At 44.4% G+C, this 19,800-nt stretch overlaps 1 protein-coding gene across 16 annotated transcripts in view; it reads left to right on the forward strand.

The window, feature by feature from the left end:
• Positions 1 to 19,800, forward strand: part of CUX1 (cut like homeobox 1) — a 363,980-nt gene that overhangs the window by 186,777 nt on the left and 157,403 nt on the right. For all 16 annotated transcript variants that reach the window (XM_072837352.1, XM_072837353.1, XM_072837345.1 and 13 more), the window contains one exon: positions 7,503 to 7,581. In XM_072837352.1, the coding sequence (XP_072693453.1) occupies positions 7,503 to 7,581 (79 nt within the window). The remainder of the gene's footprint in view (positions 1 to 7,502; positions 7,582 to 19,800) is intronic.

The following is a 19,800-nucleotide window of genomic DNA, read 5'->3' on the forward strand; positions in this document are numbered from 1 at the left end:
TCTGTGTTAGTTAGGACCCTGATGCTGGGGTAGAGAGAGAAAGATACCACTGTCCCTGGCCTTGGATAGACCACAGGGTGGTGGAGAGGAAGCTCATGCACATGAGTCATCATCACATGGTGTGGGAAGTGGGCAGAGAGGGATTTACCAAGAGCTCAGGTACCAGGACTGAGTGACCAGTGGTGCCTGGGGAAATCAGGAGGACACCACCCAGGAGGCATCACCTAGACTGACTTATGAAGGAGGAGGGCTAGATTCCCCCGTGACCCGGGGTGAAGAGCATCCTAGGCAGAGGACCTAGCGGACAGTCCCAGAGGCATGAAGGGGCATGGCATGTTAAGGAGGCAGCAGCTTGGGGTGGGGACAAGTGTGGTTGGTGGTTGGATTTGGTGGGGGTTGAAGTTAGTGTAAATCAAGGGCTGTGTCAGGAAGGGTCCTAGGACCTCAGCCTAAGGAATGTGGGTTGTAACCTCGCAGTAAGGAGAAGCCATTAGGGTAAAGTGACTATATGTGCTTTTCTGGGTGCTAGGACAAGGACCCAGGGCCGCTGTGGAGGACACATCACCCTCTATGGCAAGGAGAGGCCACAGTTACAGAAATGTGCTGGGTCCAGGCTTACAGTGTCCGAACTGGAAGTAATGGGGGGATGTCAATTAAGGCTAAAGCATCAAAGGAAGGAAAGAAATCATAATTCTGCAATTGATTTCTGAGGCCAAACGATTGGGACTTCTTGATTGATTGGTGGTCAAGGCTGGTGGTCAAGGAGGATTTCTGCAGCTGTAAATACTACACTATTCTGTTCTTGTTTCCATTTTATGCAAAGCATCTTCCAATTAAAATTCAGACTTGTACTCATTTTCCCCATATTTCCTTCCTCTGCAGAATACAAGAGGGTCCTATTGAAAACTCGAGTAACAGTCCCCAAAACCTTAAAGCCATTAATGTTCCGAGTTACAGGTGGGTGAGGGACTTTCACAGAGAATGTTACCTTAGACATGAGCATACCCCTAAAAAGTTGTAACGCTCCCCTGTGAGAGCTATTTATGAGACTGCCTTTTTAAAAGTGGCATAGTGGTTTGTATAAAAGCTAATGCCTTGAGTGTGTAAATTCTCTTCTAACTGACCCTCTGGAAATTGGCATTAATTTACATGATATTTGTGTGATGTTTCATCTTCTAAGTACATCACAGGTCAGTAATTATCACCAACACCAAAAAGTAGTTTGTGAATAGCTCCACACTGTTAGATTTTCTATCTTATTGGATTCTCCGGGGCTTTGATAAGGCAGATGTTCTGGTTGTTCTCTTCTCTTAGACATAGAAAATAAAATCCAGAGACACAAAGTGTACGTAGCTCGCTTAATATTCCCAAATGTGCAGTGGAGCCCTGTCATAAATCCAGTCTTCTGGGTTTAAGTCCTGTGTGCTTTCTACTTTATCATACCATCTTTCCCCTGCCCTGCCTGTGGCAAAAATAATAATAAAAAAAAATCCTTTGGCCTGTACAACATTGGTTGTTTATTCCTTATTTTTACTTTGTGCTGTCTTAGCGGTATAGCTACCCTAGGACTTGTAACAGACAGCTTTAGTAGATCATGCTGCTGTAACAAGCAACCCCAAAGCTCAGTGGCCTACGACAATAAAAGATTACTTCTTGCCCTTATGACATATCGGCTGCAGGCTGACTGTGACCGTGTGGTCTTCATTTGGAGAGCCCAGTGGAAGTGGCAGCTCCCAGTAGGTCATGTTGGCCTTACAGTGGAAGAAAAGAGCTCAGTGCCAAACCATGTGATCGCTTTTAAATCTTAAGCTCCAGCGTGGCACATAGCACTGTCATTTACATTGCATTGGCCAAAGCAGCTCACCTGGTCAAACCTGACATCAGTGCGGTGGGAAAGCAACCAGATGGAAAGTGCCGTTCACCACCAGTCACACGGCAGTGGCAGAGGTGTGTGGCCTGTCACGCAGGAAGGGTAGACAGTGACTGATAGCGACAACTCAAGATTCCACATGACTCCCAGAATGGCACAGTGTAGTTCCGCCAGTGCTCACATGGTCAGGCACCTGCTCAACCCCTCCACAATCTTAGGGGTCTCACTGGTGATTTCCATGAACTCGTCTCCAAACCTGGCTTCTGAGTGTACATGCTACTGTAAGCAAGTATTTTGAATTTATAAAGTGGTTGAGGTGGGGTTTGTTTGTTTGTTTGTTTGTTTGTTTTGCTTGCTTACAAAGATCGTATGTATGTATGTATGTATGTATGTATTTTTAGCAATCTCTTCACCCAGGGCAGGGCTTGAACTTGCAACCCTGAGATCAAAAATCGCATGTTCCGCCAACTGAGCAGGCCAGGGGCCCCTGATTGTTTCAGACTTAGAATAAGCTACCTTTCTATACACTTTCATCTTCAGTTTTAATTCTTATTACAGAAAGGCCAAACTCAGCATGGTAAAAGTGATGTTGCTGGGAGGATAACCATTGGGTCCAGGAGACTTGCAGAGCAACCACCAGGGTCCTACTGGTAAGGAGACACAGGTCGCTGCAGGAGGGCAGCTCCAGAGCGCTCTCAGGCGCATGCAGTGGGAAAGGATGCTTCTAGCGTGCTGGCTCCCGCCAAGTGGCTGTCATCACGTCAGCACAGGAACCATACTTCCTACACAAAGAACTCTTTACATATTAAGCATTTTCTTAAAGACTTAAAACCAGATCCCTTAACCATTTACTCACTTCTGTAGGGAAAACTCAATCACTTGAGGCAAATTGTCACGTGCACAGCGAGAATGTATAAAACACCTCCCATGTGCTATTTGGGAGGAAAGCCAATAGAGATAAAAAGCATAGCATAGTCTTTCAAGGAACCCGGGGTCTCCTGAGGGAGCCTTCTCTATGGTCCTGGAACCTCAGGACAATCCCATGCGGCGATGGCCATGTCCCACAAGCGGCTGGGAGAGGAGTCAGTTGAGCCTCAAGGATCACAAGGAGGCGCCTTCCAGGCTGCTGGGGAATTGCTCACGTATGCATGGAACAAGGAGTAACCGGGCATGGCGGGACATGAGGCACATCCCTGGAGCGGAACAGGTTTTCCCCAGGGCCAGGGCCCCAGTGCAACCAGAGCTTTGCCAGATCTGCCCCAGTGCCACAACCTCTGTCCCTGCCCGAGCTCATCCCCTTGCTCAGCCAGTGCCTTTAAGGGCTAGGGTTGGTAGACAGACTCTCTACCTCAGGCTGTCTTTGCACATGCAGTAGTCCAAGTGTCTAACCTGGATCCTGCTTCCAGCCTTCTACACCCTAAGACCTTACATCAGACTGTTCCTCAGGGCTGCCACGCTGAGGCCTGGCTCATGGTTGCCGAGGCAGGCAGTGCACACAGCCGAGCATCTGCAGCAGGTGGAGGACATGGGGATGAGGACCACACTCTCTCTCTCCCCTGTGTTCCCAGAATGCTCAAGGGTGACAAACACAGCCTCGCTTCCTGGGCTCTGACTGCATGGACAAACCCAGGAAATCTGTGGAATGTGACAAAGCCACTGTCAGGTAGCCAGCCTTTCCCTGAGCACCTTACCCATGTGAGCTTGTCTTCCCACTTTTGCCCAGGAGATGGGTACCATTATCCCTTGTACAGATAAGGCTGGCCAGCCCGGCCTAGGGGCCCTCCTTCCCCTCTCTAAACTCAGAGCCCTGCCAGGCCAAGGGAACCCACTACCCACGTCCTCTTCGAGCCTGAATAAGTCTTCAGCAGTAGAGATGCCAGCCAAGGGTAGTCAGAGGGAGCAGAAACCCCTGAGATAGGAAGTCCTAGGCTGCAGCAAGGAGAAGCCTGCCACAGGAAACACAGAGCTGGAAGGAGAAGGATCCACCAAAACTCAGACTCTAAGACCTGGTCTTGGCCGAGGATGCTGACCATCAGGGTGTCCAAAGACGAAATGACAATAGAAGGTCTCAGAATTCCCAGAATCAACAGACTCTTCCACCCTTGGAAATCTTACAGTGGGGCTGGGTCGGGAGACCCCATCAAGTAGAAACTCAACCACGCGTGGAGCACTCATCATCTCTCTTCAGAAACCTTGTAGTCCGATTGCTTACTGAATTAATGAAACCTACTGGCTTGGTCTTAATTCTCTCAGGACTGGCTATGAACTCTCGAGTTTGTGGAAAGGGGAAGGCCAGGAGAAGGGCTCAGAATCACGATCCCTGTTTGAGTCTGTTAGAGCCGCCATAACCAGGCACCACCCACTGAGCTACTTAAACAGCAGATCTTTATATCTTACAGTTCTAGGAACTAGACAGCCAAGTGAGGCTGTGGGCAGTATCGGTTCCTTCTGCAGGTAAGAGGCTGTGAGAGGGATTCTGTCCAAGGCCTTTCTCCTGGCTCTGGTGGCTTGCTGGCAGTCTTTGGTGTCCCTTGGTCCGTAGACATGATCCCAGTCTCTGCCTTCATGTTAACATGGGGTCCTCCCTGGGTGTTTGACTATGTCTGCAACCAGATTTCCCCTTTTTTATAAGGACAAGGCCATACTGGGTTAGGACCTACTCCAGTAATCTCCTCTTGGGATGCCCAGGTGGTTGAGCATCTGCCTTTGGCTCAGGTCATGATCCCAGGGTTCTGGAATTGAGTCCCTCATTGGGCTCCCTGCAGGGAGCCTGCTTCTCCCTCTGCCTGTGTCTCTGCCTCTGTGTGTGTGTGTCTCTCATGAATGAATAAATAGAATCTTTAAAAAAATAATAATCTCAACTTGCTCACCTGCAAAGATGCCTTCTTTGCAAATCAGGTCACATTGATAGGTGTTGGGGACCAGGGCTTCAACATCTTTTGAGGGGACACAGAACAGTCCCCCAGTGTGCTATGTAAATAACCAGCCCTCATCCCCTGCCTCTTCCTCCGCCCCACCCCCCACCCCCAATTAACAGTCCTGACAGGAGAGACAGGATCTTTCCAGATCTCATCCTTTGTCCACCAGAGAGGCAGCGACCCTTTGTACACTTGGTCGTACTACCTGGAAAGCGAAGGACCCTCCCTCCTCGGGTCCTGAGCTGAGTAGAGAAGCCTCTGTCGGGATCAGGACATACAAAGAGCTGCCAGGGCATGTGCCCTGCTTCCTAGGCAGAAACTCTGCTCCCCATGAACACATTGCTCTCCAGAAGTAACAGAAAGACCCAGAGCATAGGGAGTGTTCCAGACATCTGAAGAGGTAACTCCAAATCCACTTTTACTCAAAACATCTACATAGGGGATGTTTAGATACAGATAAAATCATACTATTAAGACATTTTCCAAATTTTGCAATAGGTACTGGAAAAGATTGATATATTATGATAGCACAATCCAGCATTTTACATATGGTTTAATTTCAGATACATTTCTAACAGCTTTATTGAGATATAATTCACATACTGTTTAATTCACCCATTTAAAATCTGCAGCCCATTGACTTTTAGTAGAGTCACAAAAAGTTGTGCAACCATTAACAATCAACTGTATAGAGTGTTTCATCACCCCATAAAGAAACCCTGCACCCTAAGCTATCCTCCTCCAAACCCCCATCCTCTCCAGCCCCAGACAACCACTAACCTACTTTCTATCACTCTATAGTGCCTGTGTGACTGCATTTCATTCAACTGTATGTTTTTTTTTTTTTTAATTAGAAAAAAAAAACTTTGAAGAGAATTTGAAATCAGACAGAGGATGACTTCTACTGGAGAGTGGCAGAATTGGGATTTTTATTTTCCTCTCAATCTCTCTCTCTCGATTTTTTTTTTTTTAATTTTTCTAGTCATACAATCAGCCTGAATTGCTACTACTTGGAGGGGGGAGAAACCCACCTTATTGTAAAAATAAAGAGAAAACGGTCTTGTCATTCTTAAGTAGTCCTTGGGGATTATTCTGAATACTTCCCCAGCACCTAAAAATCGGTCTTATTTTATGGGAGGAAAATGTGTCTGAGTTCCAGACAGCTGACTTCAAATGGGAATTTTGGAGCCCAACTGGCTAGAAACTGGAAATGCTTGTCTGCTCTTCATTGGCTTTCCTGAGGCCTGGCCCCTGCCAGCCCTGGAGTCCCACTCCCCAGCGCCTTCCCATCCTTCATCAAGTGGCCTCTCTTGGCCCCGAACAAATTGTTGGTTGGCTCCCGTGAGGGACCCTATAATTAAGCCACATCCTTTTGCCTCTTTAATAACATTGGAGACAGAGAGTATAATTCTGTGAGGGGACCGAAGGAATATGTAATTTTGTGTCCTTTTCCTGAGCCAATATGAACTCGGTGCATGTAGCATCTTGCATGCTTCAGGTGTAAAGAGATCTGATATCTCAACAAGTGTGTTATGTGAGCAGAAGACGTACTGAGTTCATCTGGCAATCAGGGGCTCTTAGAATGTGTGTCCAGCATACCTTAGGAGTTTCATGTGTCACCTTTCTTTAATGAAGAGGCTTTACGCTAGCCCGGCTGGGTGAGCTCACAAGGCAGACTGATCCTGGCCACCATCACTAGTCTGGTACCAGAGTTAGAAACCTGGATGCCATCCTTGACTTACCTGCTTCTGCTTCCTCTGTGTCTCATATCAACACGGTTTGACCCCATTCTCCCTGATTCTCCCCATTCTCAATCCTTCCTGCCCTACAGAGTACTCACTGTGTGGGAGGTAGGAAGCCCTGAAATGTCCCCTTCTGCATGCACTGCTGGGCCTTTGTGGTCTGATCCCTGCTCACTTGACCAGTCTCATCACCCACATGTCCCTGTTCCCACCCCAGCAGACCCCCATGTTCCCTGGTATGTGACCACCTCATCTGTGGGTTCTTAATCTTGATTCCATGGACAGAACACAAGAGGACACATCAGTGTCCTAAATAGAGTAGAGTATGTTTTTAGGAGGCAGGTCCTTGGCTTTCATAAAATTCCTAACCAGGATCTATGAACCCCCAGATTTAAGAGTTTTGCTCTGGGTATTTGAACGTGCTCTTCCCCTTTCATGCAATGTCTCTCCTTCCCACCTTGATGAGCTACTCTTGTGGTCTCTGCTCAAAAGTCATCCAGTTTCCTACTTGGTGGCCCTTTCTTGGTGTCCCCATGGCTCTGCTTGCCCAGGATTTTGCCAGCTGGGACTTAATCACTTGTTTCCATACCTATTTCCCCACTGGACCATGGCTTCTAGGCTAGGAGCTGTCGCTCTGCACCCATCTCTAGCACAGTGTCTGGCATATGGTCAACTCTTGGTCAGTACTCGCAGAGAGCGGAAAAGGGACTGTTTTCTCAGCTGGGCAGTGTGACCAAGCATGGCAAATGGCTGCAGAGCACCACTCCTGCCTTGTCACCCTTGCCACCTGGGCTCACATGGCTTGTCTCCACTCCATGTGTTTATAGCCACTTACCCTAAGAGCAAGGCCCAGCTGTCTGGCACTTTCCTGAAGAAACCAGACTTCAGTTTGCCATGTGATGATTTCTTAGTTACCTCGTGACAAATTTTGAACTCTTTGTTTTTTCTTTTCCTCCTTCTCTTGTCTTTCAGATTGATGCACTGAGTAAAAGAAGCAAAGAAGCTGAGGCAGCCTTCTTGAATGTCTATAAAAGATTGATCGATGTTCCAGGTAAGTCCAATAACTTATACAGCCCACCAGTGGGCATTGTGTGTTGGTGAGTTGGTGGCTCTCGGGCTTCCTCTTCTCCGCTTCCCTGAGGGAATTATACCAGGAAACTGGGAATTCTGAATATGGATTCTCCAAAACCGAGACTTTGGATGGGTATGGAAATTAGATGCATATTTGCTGAAGTTAATCATATAACTTCCACGTGATGCCTTTGTAAATACAGAAACTCAAATCTGTGGGGCTGCCTTTGGCTTCGGTATAAAATGCTGCACATTCTTAGAGAAGAAATCAAACCCATGTGTGGGCCATGCAGGCATCATGAATGTTCATGGTTCTGGGCTAATTCAGGAATGGCCCTCATTGGGCCCCTCAAACACCTCCTCCCTCTCAGGTCATCCAGGGAATTAGTATCCTCTGGCCAAGTCTTTGACTTAAGGGTTATAGCCGAAGGCAAGGGGTAGCCTGTTTACCACGTGTGTGGGTTGTTTCTTCTTTTAAAGGAACTAAAGAGTTAACCTTTTAATAATGCTTGCTGGGCAGTCAGAGAGGTAACGGCTTTCCATTCCTTATTTTAGAAAAGTAAGGCAGAATTTAGAGCACCTTGAGCCACTGTTCCCATTGGTCCTCTTTTCCTGGGTGTTCCATTCACTTAGAATCCATGGAGAGGTGATGGACATGATCACATGGTCCTAGCTCAATCCTGGAAAGACTCAGATCAGAAATTTAGGAAAGTTGTTTGAATATCCTCCTCTTCAGACCAAGGAAACCAAATTACCAACACCCTCCCCTACTCAGCCATTGGAGTTGCTCACTTGCTTTTAGTAATCCTCTGAACATTACTGGCATTACTAGAGCTGCTTTTAGCAAAACAGAGCAAAAGCAGGTCTCCTTGGTATCTGTATTTGTATTCCAGTTTAGGTTCTCTGTGGGCTCTGCTGTCCCTTCTGGGAATGGGAGTTAATAGAGGCCACAGCAAGCTAGGTGTGGCAGGAAGCACTTTGGACACTTTGGACAGAGAGGAGGGAGATACAGATTCTCCTGTCAGGGCCTGTTGTCTTGGTCACATTCCTTTTCTTCTCCGGACTTAAGCTTTTCTAATCTGGAAAATGGAATAAGGTAGGGGAACAGCCTAGTGATGATGATAATAGTTTTTTTTTTTCTAACTTTTCACTGTCTTTGGAGTATATCCAGCCCTTAGTTCCAACTCCTAGGCTTTTGATTTTCTGCAAGAATTTGTGTCTATCTAGGGGTTCTCCAAAGGCCCTGACCATGGCTCATGAGGAGCTCTTCACAGTAACTGGATCATTTGATGCCTGACCTGGACTATTTCTCAGGAATCGGCAGCTTGGTGGGCCTACTTGCATTTTTTATTTTGCAACTTCTGTGTCAGTGACTTAGTTAAAAGGGGACAGGCTTGTTTTGTCTTTGCCAAAGACCCAGAGAGCCTTTAGCTGCTGTGTTTTAAATAACCTACACTCTATTTTAAAAGTCCATTTGTACCTGGGTTTTCCCTTAGTGAAGTTTCTCAACTGGGTAGTTACTTTCCAAGTTACTGGGTTTCTCTTCAGTTTTTCCATCTTCATATTCCATAGAAAAAGCAGAGATGGTTTTTAAATCAACACTCCTCTTTGCCTGACCAGGCCTCATTCATAGACAGACATAATTTTTACAGAATTTTGATCATAACATGGGTATATATTTATATTCTGCCCTTTTTTTATTAATATAATACCATCGACATTTTTTTCTGTATCGGTGATAATCTTCATAATTATTATTTTTGGCTGGAGAATTAAAGTTTGCAGTTTCAATTTAAGATGATAGGAGCAAATGATGTTTGATGTTTTCTGTTAAGAGTAGAAGTCAATTCGAGTACATCTGTATCCACATAGAACATTTTTACCCACCTCCTAGGTATTTTTTTCTTAAAAATGCTGTGGTCTGACAGATCTAACAAGTTCCTTAAAAAGCAGGAATGGAGCTTGGAGCACTCTACCTGTGTTTTGAAGTCTGCTTATTGCTCAGATGAAGTAATCCTGCGGCTGAGCCTTACAGGAAGGGTCTGGTCAATAGCATTGCATTTACTGACAGTCATGCAGTTGGGGGAGTCAGGGTGCCTTAACTGTCTGTGTGTTCCAGGCTTCCATCCAGCTGAACCCAGAAACATTGGTGGGGTGTGTTAAGTTCTAGTTGCAAGAGACAGCAACTTATACTCTGTCAGAAAAGTGAAGGAAGAGCTCTCGGGAATAATGGGATGGGTATTTCAGCTATGTGTCATATAGCCCAGCTCCAGGAGCCCAGGAAGAGCTGACCAGCTGGCTCCAGGAAAAGGAGGAGACAAAGCCCCAGTAACTAAGGAGGTTGATCCAGAAATCTGACAGAACCAAGCCCTACTGTCCCCGGTCCAGAAATTTTTTTAAAAAGGATTTTATTTATTTACTTGAGAGAAAGAGTGAGTTAGCAGAGAGAAAGAATGTCAGGCAGACTCCACATTGATCCTGGAGCCTGACACAGGGCTTGACCTCATGACCCTGAGATCATGACCTAAGCCGAAACCAAGAATCAGATGTTCCACTGACTGAGCCACCCAGGTGCACCCCTGCCAAACCGTTCAGGAATTTTATTTATTTGTGTCTTTTCTTATTTCTCACCTGCTAGTTCTACTGGAATGAAAGCTCTCTGAGGACACTTTGCTTTATCACTCTGTGCCCAAGACTTGGAGCAGGGCCTGGCATACCACGGGTGTGATATGTTGCATGACCCGAGGGGTGCATCATCACAGAGCCACCCTGGAGTCCTCAGCAGCAGAAGTCACCAAGGGACATGCTAGTGGCTCTTATAGCTCAATCTCGGCTCAGTTCTAACTCCTTAGTGTCAGTTTGCATATCCAGTAGCTCCTAGGCACACCCACTGGGATGACTGATGTGCACCCCGAAGCTACCCAGTGTGTCCAGAGAAAACCAGCTCCTTCTTGCTTTGCCTCTCTTAGCAAGCAGCACCACCTTCAACCCACCTGCTCACACGAGAGCATGGGGTCACCAAGTCCTGGCCATTCTGCCTCCAGAATGTTCTCTATTCCATTCACCTCTCTCCATCCCAGCTTCTGCTCTCCATTTTGTAGTTCAGGCCACCCCCCTTGTGTCTGCAGTATCTCAGAGTGAGTCTCTGTGCTTATAGGAATAGATTTGTTTCTACCCTGCCGGCAGGCCAGGCCCCATCTCAGCTGATACATTACTCACCCCAATTGACTTGAGACCCTCCTACCTGGCCTCCCAGGTCTGGCTTAGCCCTTTAATACACACACACTCACTCACTCACTCACTCACCCTCCCAGCACCCTGTGTCTGTCTCTGTCGTAACTACTTGGTACTCTGCTGTTTTCCTTTTGGGCCCAGCAGAGAGATGGGGCAATGTGGTCTTGTCCTTATTTTCCTAGTGTCCACCCCGATGCCTGCCACATAGAGAAACTCTACAAGTACTGGTTAAATGAATACATTGGGGTCAGATCATTTTTTCAAAATGCTTTCTGAGGTTTTGCAGTCTTTAATTGTTCATATTGGACATTCTAACCCAGAGTGCAAGAGAATGGAGCATATCATGTACTGAGTTGTAGCAGTGCGGAATAGCTGTCTGGGCTCTCCTTTTGGTTCAGTGTTCTCCTATAAAGATTTACCTGGACACATAAACATTTATATGACACTTAGCACTCTGGGTTTAGCAGCCCGGCACATGTGCTTCAGAATCTGTGCTTGGTTTAACAGCTGTTCTGCTGGCGTGCCAAGCTTTGCACACCCTGTGTCCACCCCATGCTCCCCTCCCATCCTCCTTTCTGGCAGTGGTGTGACTCGGCTCTGAGGGAGAAGAAACATTTGAGCCCTGGCTGCTCCTCCCTCTTGCTCATCTTCCACATCCCAAATCCCAAATCCTGCTATTTCTCTTCCCCAAAGCTCCTTCATATTAAAGATACTGAATAAACATTTAAATATAGAATTGTCCTGATGAGTCCTTCAAACAGGTAAAGTAGTTAAAACCCTCATATTTACCTTCTTCCTCACTTGCCACCAGATTGTTCTTCATTTTATAGTCAGTTTTGAGAATATTTTAAAATGCTTTTTATTGGGAATATCCTGCTTACTTCAGCCAAAGCATGCTTCCTTTCCACACTGCTGTGACTTCCCCCACAAATGGGGTTAGTTGGTCAGCACCTCAGAAACTGCCCTTCCCTGTGTCCTAGGAACCATGCTGAGCCGCAGGGGTAGAATCGGGAGCTAATCAGCCAGATAGCTTCCTGTTTTCATGGACCTCAGAGGGTGGTGGGAATGTGGGTATTAAAAGTAATCACACACATAGTTATACAGTATAGGTATGACAAGTATTTTGGAGGCAGAGTCCATTGGGCAGGAGAGTATAGATCAGAAAGGACTGGGCAGGATCCCGGGCAGCTGCTGTTGGCAGTGACAAGAGTGGCCAAGTACGATGTCATCTAAACCAAAACACTGTCACTAGTCAAGAGGGCCCTGCTAATAGTTATGCCCCAAAAAGGGCACACACCAGTGTGGTCACCTGCTGCAAAGCCAGGCAGAGGCCTGGTAGATTATGTGAAAGATTCTAGACTTCATCTAACAGAGAAACCAGGAATGACTTGTAAGCAGAAAAAGACACTATCAGATGAGCATAATAAAAAAGTCATCCTGACTTCGGGGAACATGGGGAGGAAGAGATGAGGTCACTTGGTTTTAGATGGCGGGAGTAGAATTAGAGGAAAATGGTTGGATTTCAGCTGCATGAAGGAGGTAGAGTGGATGGTTGAGGAAGGTAACCAGGACAGCCTTTGCCAGGACCTGGTGGGCACAGCATTACTTCCTTCAGGACTTACTTACATGGTTCCCTGTGGTTCATTAATTAAAAGGAGAACCAACAAGGGCACCTGGGTAGCTCAGTCGGTTAAGCATTCAGCTCTTGATTTTGGCTGAAGTCATGATCTCAGGGTTATGAGATTGAGCCCCATGTCATCTGGCTGTGAGCTCATCAGGGGATTCTGCTTGAGATTCTCCCTCTCCCTCTGCCCCCAGCCCCACTCTATAAAATAAATAAATCTTGAAAGACCAACAGACCATTGGGAGGATTAACCTCTCTTCTATTATCATCTCTGATTATTGTGTTAATTGAAAATGGCCTTTGCCTTTGTTGTCAGTGTCATGGCCATAGGAAAGGAGTTTTACATTTTGATTCATAAATAAGTTAGTAGATTTTACTACATTAGTTGAGATGACTTCATCTGTCAGTTTCATCACAAATGGATTTTGTATCCATAATGTTTGTGGTCAACATATAGAAGTGTCTTAAACTTGGACATATTTAAGTTTATTTCTTTTAATACACCTTTGATCAAGATTTGTACTTACTACTTGCTGATGATTAGCCTCATGAAGAAGAGCATCATAGCCAACTGCCAACAACATGACTTGGTAAGGACACCTAGGCGAGGCCCCCTGCCCAGAGGGGAAGTCCCTCTGCCACTGGGTCCCTCACAAGGCCAGTGTCCTTCCGCATGGGCATCTGTATTTGTGGGTGAGAGCCAAGTTAGTGAATATCTGTCAACAACAGTGATCCTGAGCGTGTAGGAAGAAGTTCAAGGTATGCTGTTTAAGAAGCCCTATAACCCATTACCTTGGCCAGCACTTCCCGGTAGTGTGTTTTTTTGCCAGGCCCTGGAGCACGCACCTAAGGTACAAATGCAGTTGAGCTTTGGCCCTTGCTTGGCCCTTGGGTGGTTTCCTTTTTGGGTGGTGGGAGACTACACAGCCTTTGAGAAAATATTCCCCATACTTAAACAGGCTACACAGGCAGCCTCCATCCCTCCTCCTAATGAAAGGAGAAATAAAGGTCTCAGCTCTTAAAGTGTGATCCTCTCCAATAGCTGGAAATATTCTAGAATGACCTCTTTAAAGGCTTTTGCATAGCTGGAATGTTACTGTATTCTGAGCAAAATTACAATGGTATGCATAATCTGCCAGGAATTAACTTTGCGTGGGTGACTTGCTCTTGCTTCTTAATACTTTTCAGATTTTTTTTTTTACAATGAGCATGTATTTATCTGTACAATTGGAGGGGGGAGCATAAATCAGGAAAATAATCACGATCTTAGTTTCTAAATAGCCCTTACTGGTGGATTACAGATAAGAATGTAAGCATTAGTCAGTTGAGTGTTTTTGAGACCCTTAACAATTTGTGTAAAACACAGCTATGACTTTCCTGTCTCAGAAGCATCTTGATAATGGTATTTTTTTGAAGTTTCAAAAGGAGAAAAAGAGACAAAGTGGGTGGAGCTCCCACCTGTGCATCAGGTGCTACAGCCTCTCTGCTTTGGTATAGATTCATCAGAAAAGCCTCTCTGCAAGCTCCCATCGCCTTCTTGTCTCTGTCTGTGGCCCTCCTCGCTAAGATGTGGTTTAGGTCCTACAGATAGAAAACCTTCAAACACAAAGGCAGTGCCTGGAAGGGTTTATTTTAAGATTTAAATCTGAGGAAGCACATTACCAGTGATATAAAATATTCATTGACTCATGAAACACTGCTAGAACTTCATGTTTCATGACCGCCCGCTCTCGCTTTATTTCCGTGGAATAACCAGCCTGCAGGTGTAAGTAGAGGTGTTAGTTTGCAGAAGTCTTGAAAGAAAGCTACCCGAAGAGAGGCCGCTCCATTTTCAGAACCCACTCAAAAATACCCCTGCTCCAAGGTGCTCCTCTGGGAGGTTTTAATTTGCATTCAGGAAAACCTGCCCTAGTAAATATCCCCAGCCGCCTAGCATTTGAGGATCCAGAAATAAAGTAGAACGTCATCATTTTTGAGAACTGCTTTTTAATGCTCCTCCATAGGAAGACAATAATAATCTGGTCCCTCCTTCCCAGCCTGTCCCCGACTCAAGGTTCCCAACAGCAAGACTCCTGGAAAAAAGAAATGAAATCTTAGGATTTAGTTAGAAAGACCCCTTGCTTCTTGTACCAGGGCTTGTGCTCCTTGGTGGCATTTTTTAAGACTGTAGGGATGTGGTCACCCCAGCCTGATCCTGTGAGGCTGCTCCAGTCCATGTATTCTAGATCTCCTGGTATTGACAGCCAAGCCAGTGCCCAGGCCCCTCTGAGAGAGAGAACTCTGTAACCTCAGGATCCCCTTTGCACATTTTCAGTTTGCCTTCATAAAACATTTTCATTCACACACAAGAAGCAGCCGCCAGCACCCTAATGGGACAGAAGAGGAACTGGGGCTGAGATATGAAGGTTGTGGTTGCACATACCCTCTTGTCTTTCAACTGGTTGCAGGGCCCTAGCTGTTCCCACAGCAGCCTGGGGACTAGGGATCAGGGACGGTGATGCTCTGCCCCATGCTGAGGAAGCTGTAAACCAGGTAGGGAGGTAGCTCCTCTAACACTCATTGATCAGCTTCAAATTTGGGGCCTGATGAGCCTCTTCATTTTACAACCAAAGGTTTGCTGGCTGGGCAATTAGCTACATTTTAAAAATAGACAGACGTGACAAGATGGGCGTCTGGGTGCTGGCCACCACTTTCATGTGCTGCCTCTCCTTTGGGCTCTCCCTGCCCATCCATTTCTCAGTCCCTCGACACAGCTTGGGAACTCGCCAGCCGGGACTTGGGAATCCTGGGTTTGCTTGCATGGGGAGGTGTGTCGCCTCTTCCCCCCTCTGCCGTAACCAGGGTGGTCCTGGCATACTTGATATCTAGACAGCTTTTCATCAGTTGCTCATCAGCATGCTAATTGCTGTATGACTAATTATGCCCTGAATTCCAGTTGATTTTCTTAATGAGACAGCTGGGTTAATTATGTAATCGAATGATTACATTAGCCTAGAGTGCCCCGGCGAAAAGTAGCGTCTGCCTCCCTGTGATGTCATCGCAGGGATGGCAGTCACAGGGGCCACTTTCCCTCTCCAAAGGCAGGGACAGCCCCACCACCCGCAGAGCTCTCTGCACAGACGCGGGCTTGGTTTAGCGAGGTCATTCTTTCCAGTCCTTGTCCTGCATATGGAGAGGCAGCTCACCACTCGCTTGTCCACACCCTCCCCAGCACACCTCGGCCCCAGCCTGTACTCTCCATGAAGTCCAGCGGCATCCTCTTCCTTCTAGAATGTCCCTCGCCAAGAGTGTCGAGTTTTATCAGAGCGTGCCAGCACTTCCTTTATGGTGGCCCAGAGAATCCAAAACAAGAGGAATGAAGACCAGAGTGTGGCAGTTTACACAAAGTCTAAAGAGCACAGACTGGCCCCAACCTTATCCTCCTTTTCTTCATCCATGTTCAGTTTCATTCCTTCTTTCCATCCTGATCTCCACGTGCCTCGCACTTGGCTGAGAAAGTACATGTGATCTGAGGAGGGTGACATGTTCCAGCCACAGGCCAGCTCTCTACTTCCCATGACAGCAAAACTCCCAGAATCAGTTATGCCTGCTGATCCCTCCTCACCCACTGCTATACTCCTCCTTCCCCAGCGGCACAGCAGCCTCTTCCTTGTGGGACTCTGAATGTGGGCAGATCCCAGACTCTGCTTAGCCTTTTTCTTTTCTGCATTTATATTCTCTCCCTAAGTATCTTCTGATTCATGTTATCCTCCCAAATGCTACTACCAGCCTCACCGAGGCCACCATGACCTCTCGCCTAACCGGGCTCACCCCCTTTCATCTCCCTTCTCCTGTCTGTCCTTTGCATGGCAGCTGGATGGGTCCAAGTCAGTGGTTTCCAGACTACTCTTGTTCTTGTACCCCAAGTCTTGAATTCATACCCCCAGCATATGCTTACGTATTGACTTATTTAAATGATATGCATGTGTAATTACAGAAACGCATTAAATACATTATAAATCACATTATTAAAAAGATGTGATGAAGAATAAAAGTGACTTCAAATTTATATTGTATCAGCAGTACAAAAAACTTTCTGCTCTCAAGAAAAAAAAATCACATTTTAATGTCAACTTGATAGAGGCATGATTTGCATCCAATAAAATGCACCCATCTTAAGTGTACAATTTGGTAGTGTGACCACCCTCACAATCAGGATATGGAACATTTCCATTGCCTCAAAAGTTCCCTGATGATCCCAGACCCCAGCAATCACTGATCTGTTTTCTGTGGCTTTTGATTAGATCTGCCATTTCTGATCTTTCACATAAATGGAGTCGCTGGCTATGTACTTTCTTCTGTTCTGGCTTCCTCCCCTCAGCATGGTGTGTGGGGATTTGTCTTTGTCGTTCATCTGTATCAGAGTCCTTTCCTTCTCATTGTGGAATGGGATTCCACCGTATAGAATATAACAATGGGCTTATTTATGATGGACATTTGTGTTGTTTCCAACGTAAGGCTATTGTGATTAACCTGCTATAAAAGCATTTGTGAGCGGTGAATTCATAACGATGAATTCATTCATTCATAATGATGTGGACATACGATTTAAATACCCAGGACTGGAACTGTTGAGACATAGAGGGTAGGCACATGGTTAGCTTGATATGAAACTACAAGGCTGTTTTTTCAAAGCAATTGTATCATTTTATCCCCCAGTAAGAAACCAGTGGGAGTTCCAGTTACTCCACGTCCTCTCCATCCGTTGGTATTGGCAGGCTCTTCAACATTAGACACTATAGTGAGTGTATAGTATTTTGTTGTGATATTAGTTTACATTTTCCTGATGACTGATGATGCTCTTTTTGTCATGTGCCTTCTTTTAATCATTCTTAGATCTTTACTTATAAGGGGTTTAAAATCTTTTGCCTATTGAAACAATAGATGGTGGTTGTATAACTTCTGAGTTGTGAGTTTGTATATATTCTAGATACAAGTCCTTTGTCAAATACATACATTCCAAATGTTTTCTCCCCAGATGAGGATAAGTTTTTATTTTAATAAAGTCTCAAGTTACTATAATTACTATGTTTTTTGCTTTTTGTGTATTAAGAAATTGCTGCTTAAGTTATAATTTTTCTCTTATATTTTTTGAGTGAAGTTGTATAATTTTTATCTTTTACCTCTAGGCCTATAATACATTTTGAGTTAATTTTGATATATGATATGAGGTTAGTGTCGAGTTTCATTGAAAATTAATGGACATTATGTGAGATTTTTTTGTTCTAGATCCTCTTTTTTTTAATAAAAGGGATCATCTATTTTATTTCATCAGTCTGGGTGTCTATCCTTTTTTGTGTGTGTATATTTTTTTATTGGAGTTTGATTTGCCAACATATAGCATAACACCCAGTGCTCATCCGTCAAGTGTTTGTGTCTATCCTTCTGTTAATGTCACACATCTTGGTGACAGTCTTAAAATTAGGTAATATAAATCGTTTATCTTTGATCTTTTTCAAAATTGTCTTTAGCTAGTTGAATTTCAATATATATTGTAGATTTAACTCGTCAGTTTTTATAAACATGTCTCCTAGGATTTTAATCAAGGTTCCTCTGTAGATAATCTGAGGAAAATTGACAACACTCTTGAATCTTTCAATTCAAACATGGTATATTTATTTAGGTTTTTTGTAACTTCCCTCAGCAATATTTTATAGTTTTCAACATACAAGCCTGGCACATATTTTATCCAGTATATCCTCAAGTAGGTTATGTTTTTGGATGCTATAGTAAATAGTATTTTCTTTATAATTTTCTTTTCCATCTGTCACATTTATATAGAGATGCAGTTAATTTTTATATAATACTATATTTGTATCCTTTTCAAAATCACTTATTATTCTCAAAGTTTTTCTGTAGATTCCTTAGGATAGCCTATCTTGAATGTTCCTTGTGCTCTTGAAGGGATTGTGTACTTTGTAGATGTCGGATGGAATGTTCCGTAAATACCAGTTACGTCAGATTGGTTGATAATGTTATTGAAGTTTCCTGTATCCACATTTATTTCCAACCTGTAATGTCAAATATTTGTTTTTCTTGGTTGTTTTTGTTTTGTTTTGCACTGGCTAGGACATCAGGTATAACAGTGAATAGAAGTGGTGAAAGCAGACATCTTGCATTGGTCCCAACTTTGAGGAAAAGCATTCAATCTTTCACTGTTAAGAATGTTAGCTGTGGGGTTTTTAGTAGGCAGTCTTTTTTTTTTTTTTAAGATTTTATTTATTTATTCATGAGAGAGAGAGAGAGAGAGAGAGAGAGAGAGGCAGAGACACAGGCAGAGGGAGAAGCAGGCTCCATGGAGGGAGCCTGACGTGGGACTGGATCCCGAGTCTCCAGGATCAGGCCCTGGGCCGAAGGTGGTGCTAAATCACTGAGCCACCCAGGCTGCCCAGTAGACAGTCTTTATGAGGTTGAGAAAATGCCCTACTATTCCTAGTTTGCCAAGAGTTTTTGTCATAAATAGATACTAAATTCTGTCAGTTTTTTTTCCTACATCTATTGAGATGGTCATACAATTTTTCTCCTTTGTTCTCTTAGTACAGTGAAATTGTTTGATTGATTGTGTAATTTTAATACAGCCTTGTATTCCTAGGATAAATCTCAACTTGATTATGATGTATTGTGCTTTTTAGAATTCACTGGATTCATTTTGCTAATATTTTATTAAGCACTTTCACATTTAAGTTCATAAGGAATATAGAACTGTAGTCTTTTGTTTGTTTGAGTTTTTTTTCCCCCTTTTAATGTACTTATTGAGTTTTGGTATCAAGATAGTCCTGGTCTTATAAATGAGTTGAGAAGTGCTGCCTCTTTCTCTATTTGCTGAAAGAGTTGGTTTAAGATATCTATAATATCAATGTTATATTACACCATATCTATTATTGTGTGTAAGATATCTATTATTCTTCTCTAAAACTTCTCTAGTTCACCAGTGAAGCCATCTGGGCTTGACATTTTCTTTGGTGCAAAGTTTTTCATTACACATTTAAGTTCTTTAACATTTATAAGACTATTAAGATTTTTTTTCTTCTTGAGTCAGTTTTGGTAGTTTTTCAAGGAATGACCCATTTCATATAAATTATCCAATTTATTGGTGTAGTGTTGTTCATAATATTTTGTTATCTTTCAAATATCTGTAGGATATATGTGTAGTGATACCTCCTTTTTCATTCCTGAATCTTAGAATTTGTGGATTCTTTTTTCTTCTTGATCATTCTGGTTAGAGGCTTGTCTATTTTGATGATTATTTTTTTAAGAAACAGCTTTTGCTTGCCTTATCTGTGCCACCCCCAGCACTGCCAT

The sequence above is a fragment of the Canis lupus genome, chromosome 8 (genome assembly GCF_048164855.1).
Source record: "Canis lupus baileyi chromosome 8, mCanLup2.hap1, whole genome shotgun sequence".
NCBI lineage: Eukaryota > Metazoa > Chordata > Mammalia > Carnivora > Canidae > Canis > Canis lupus.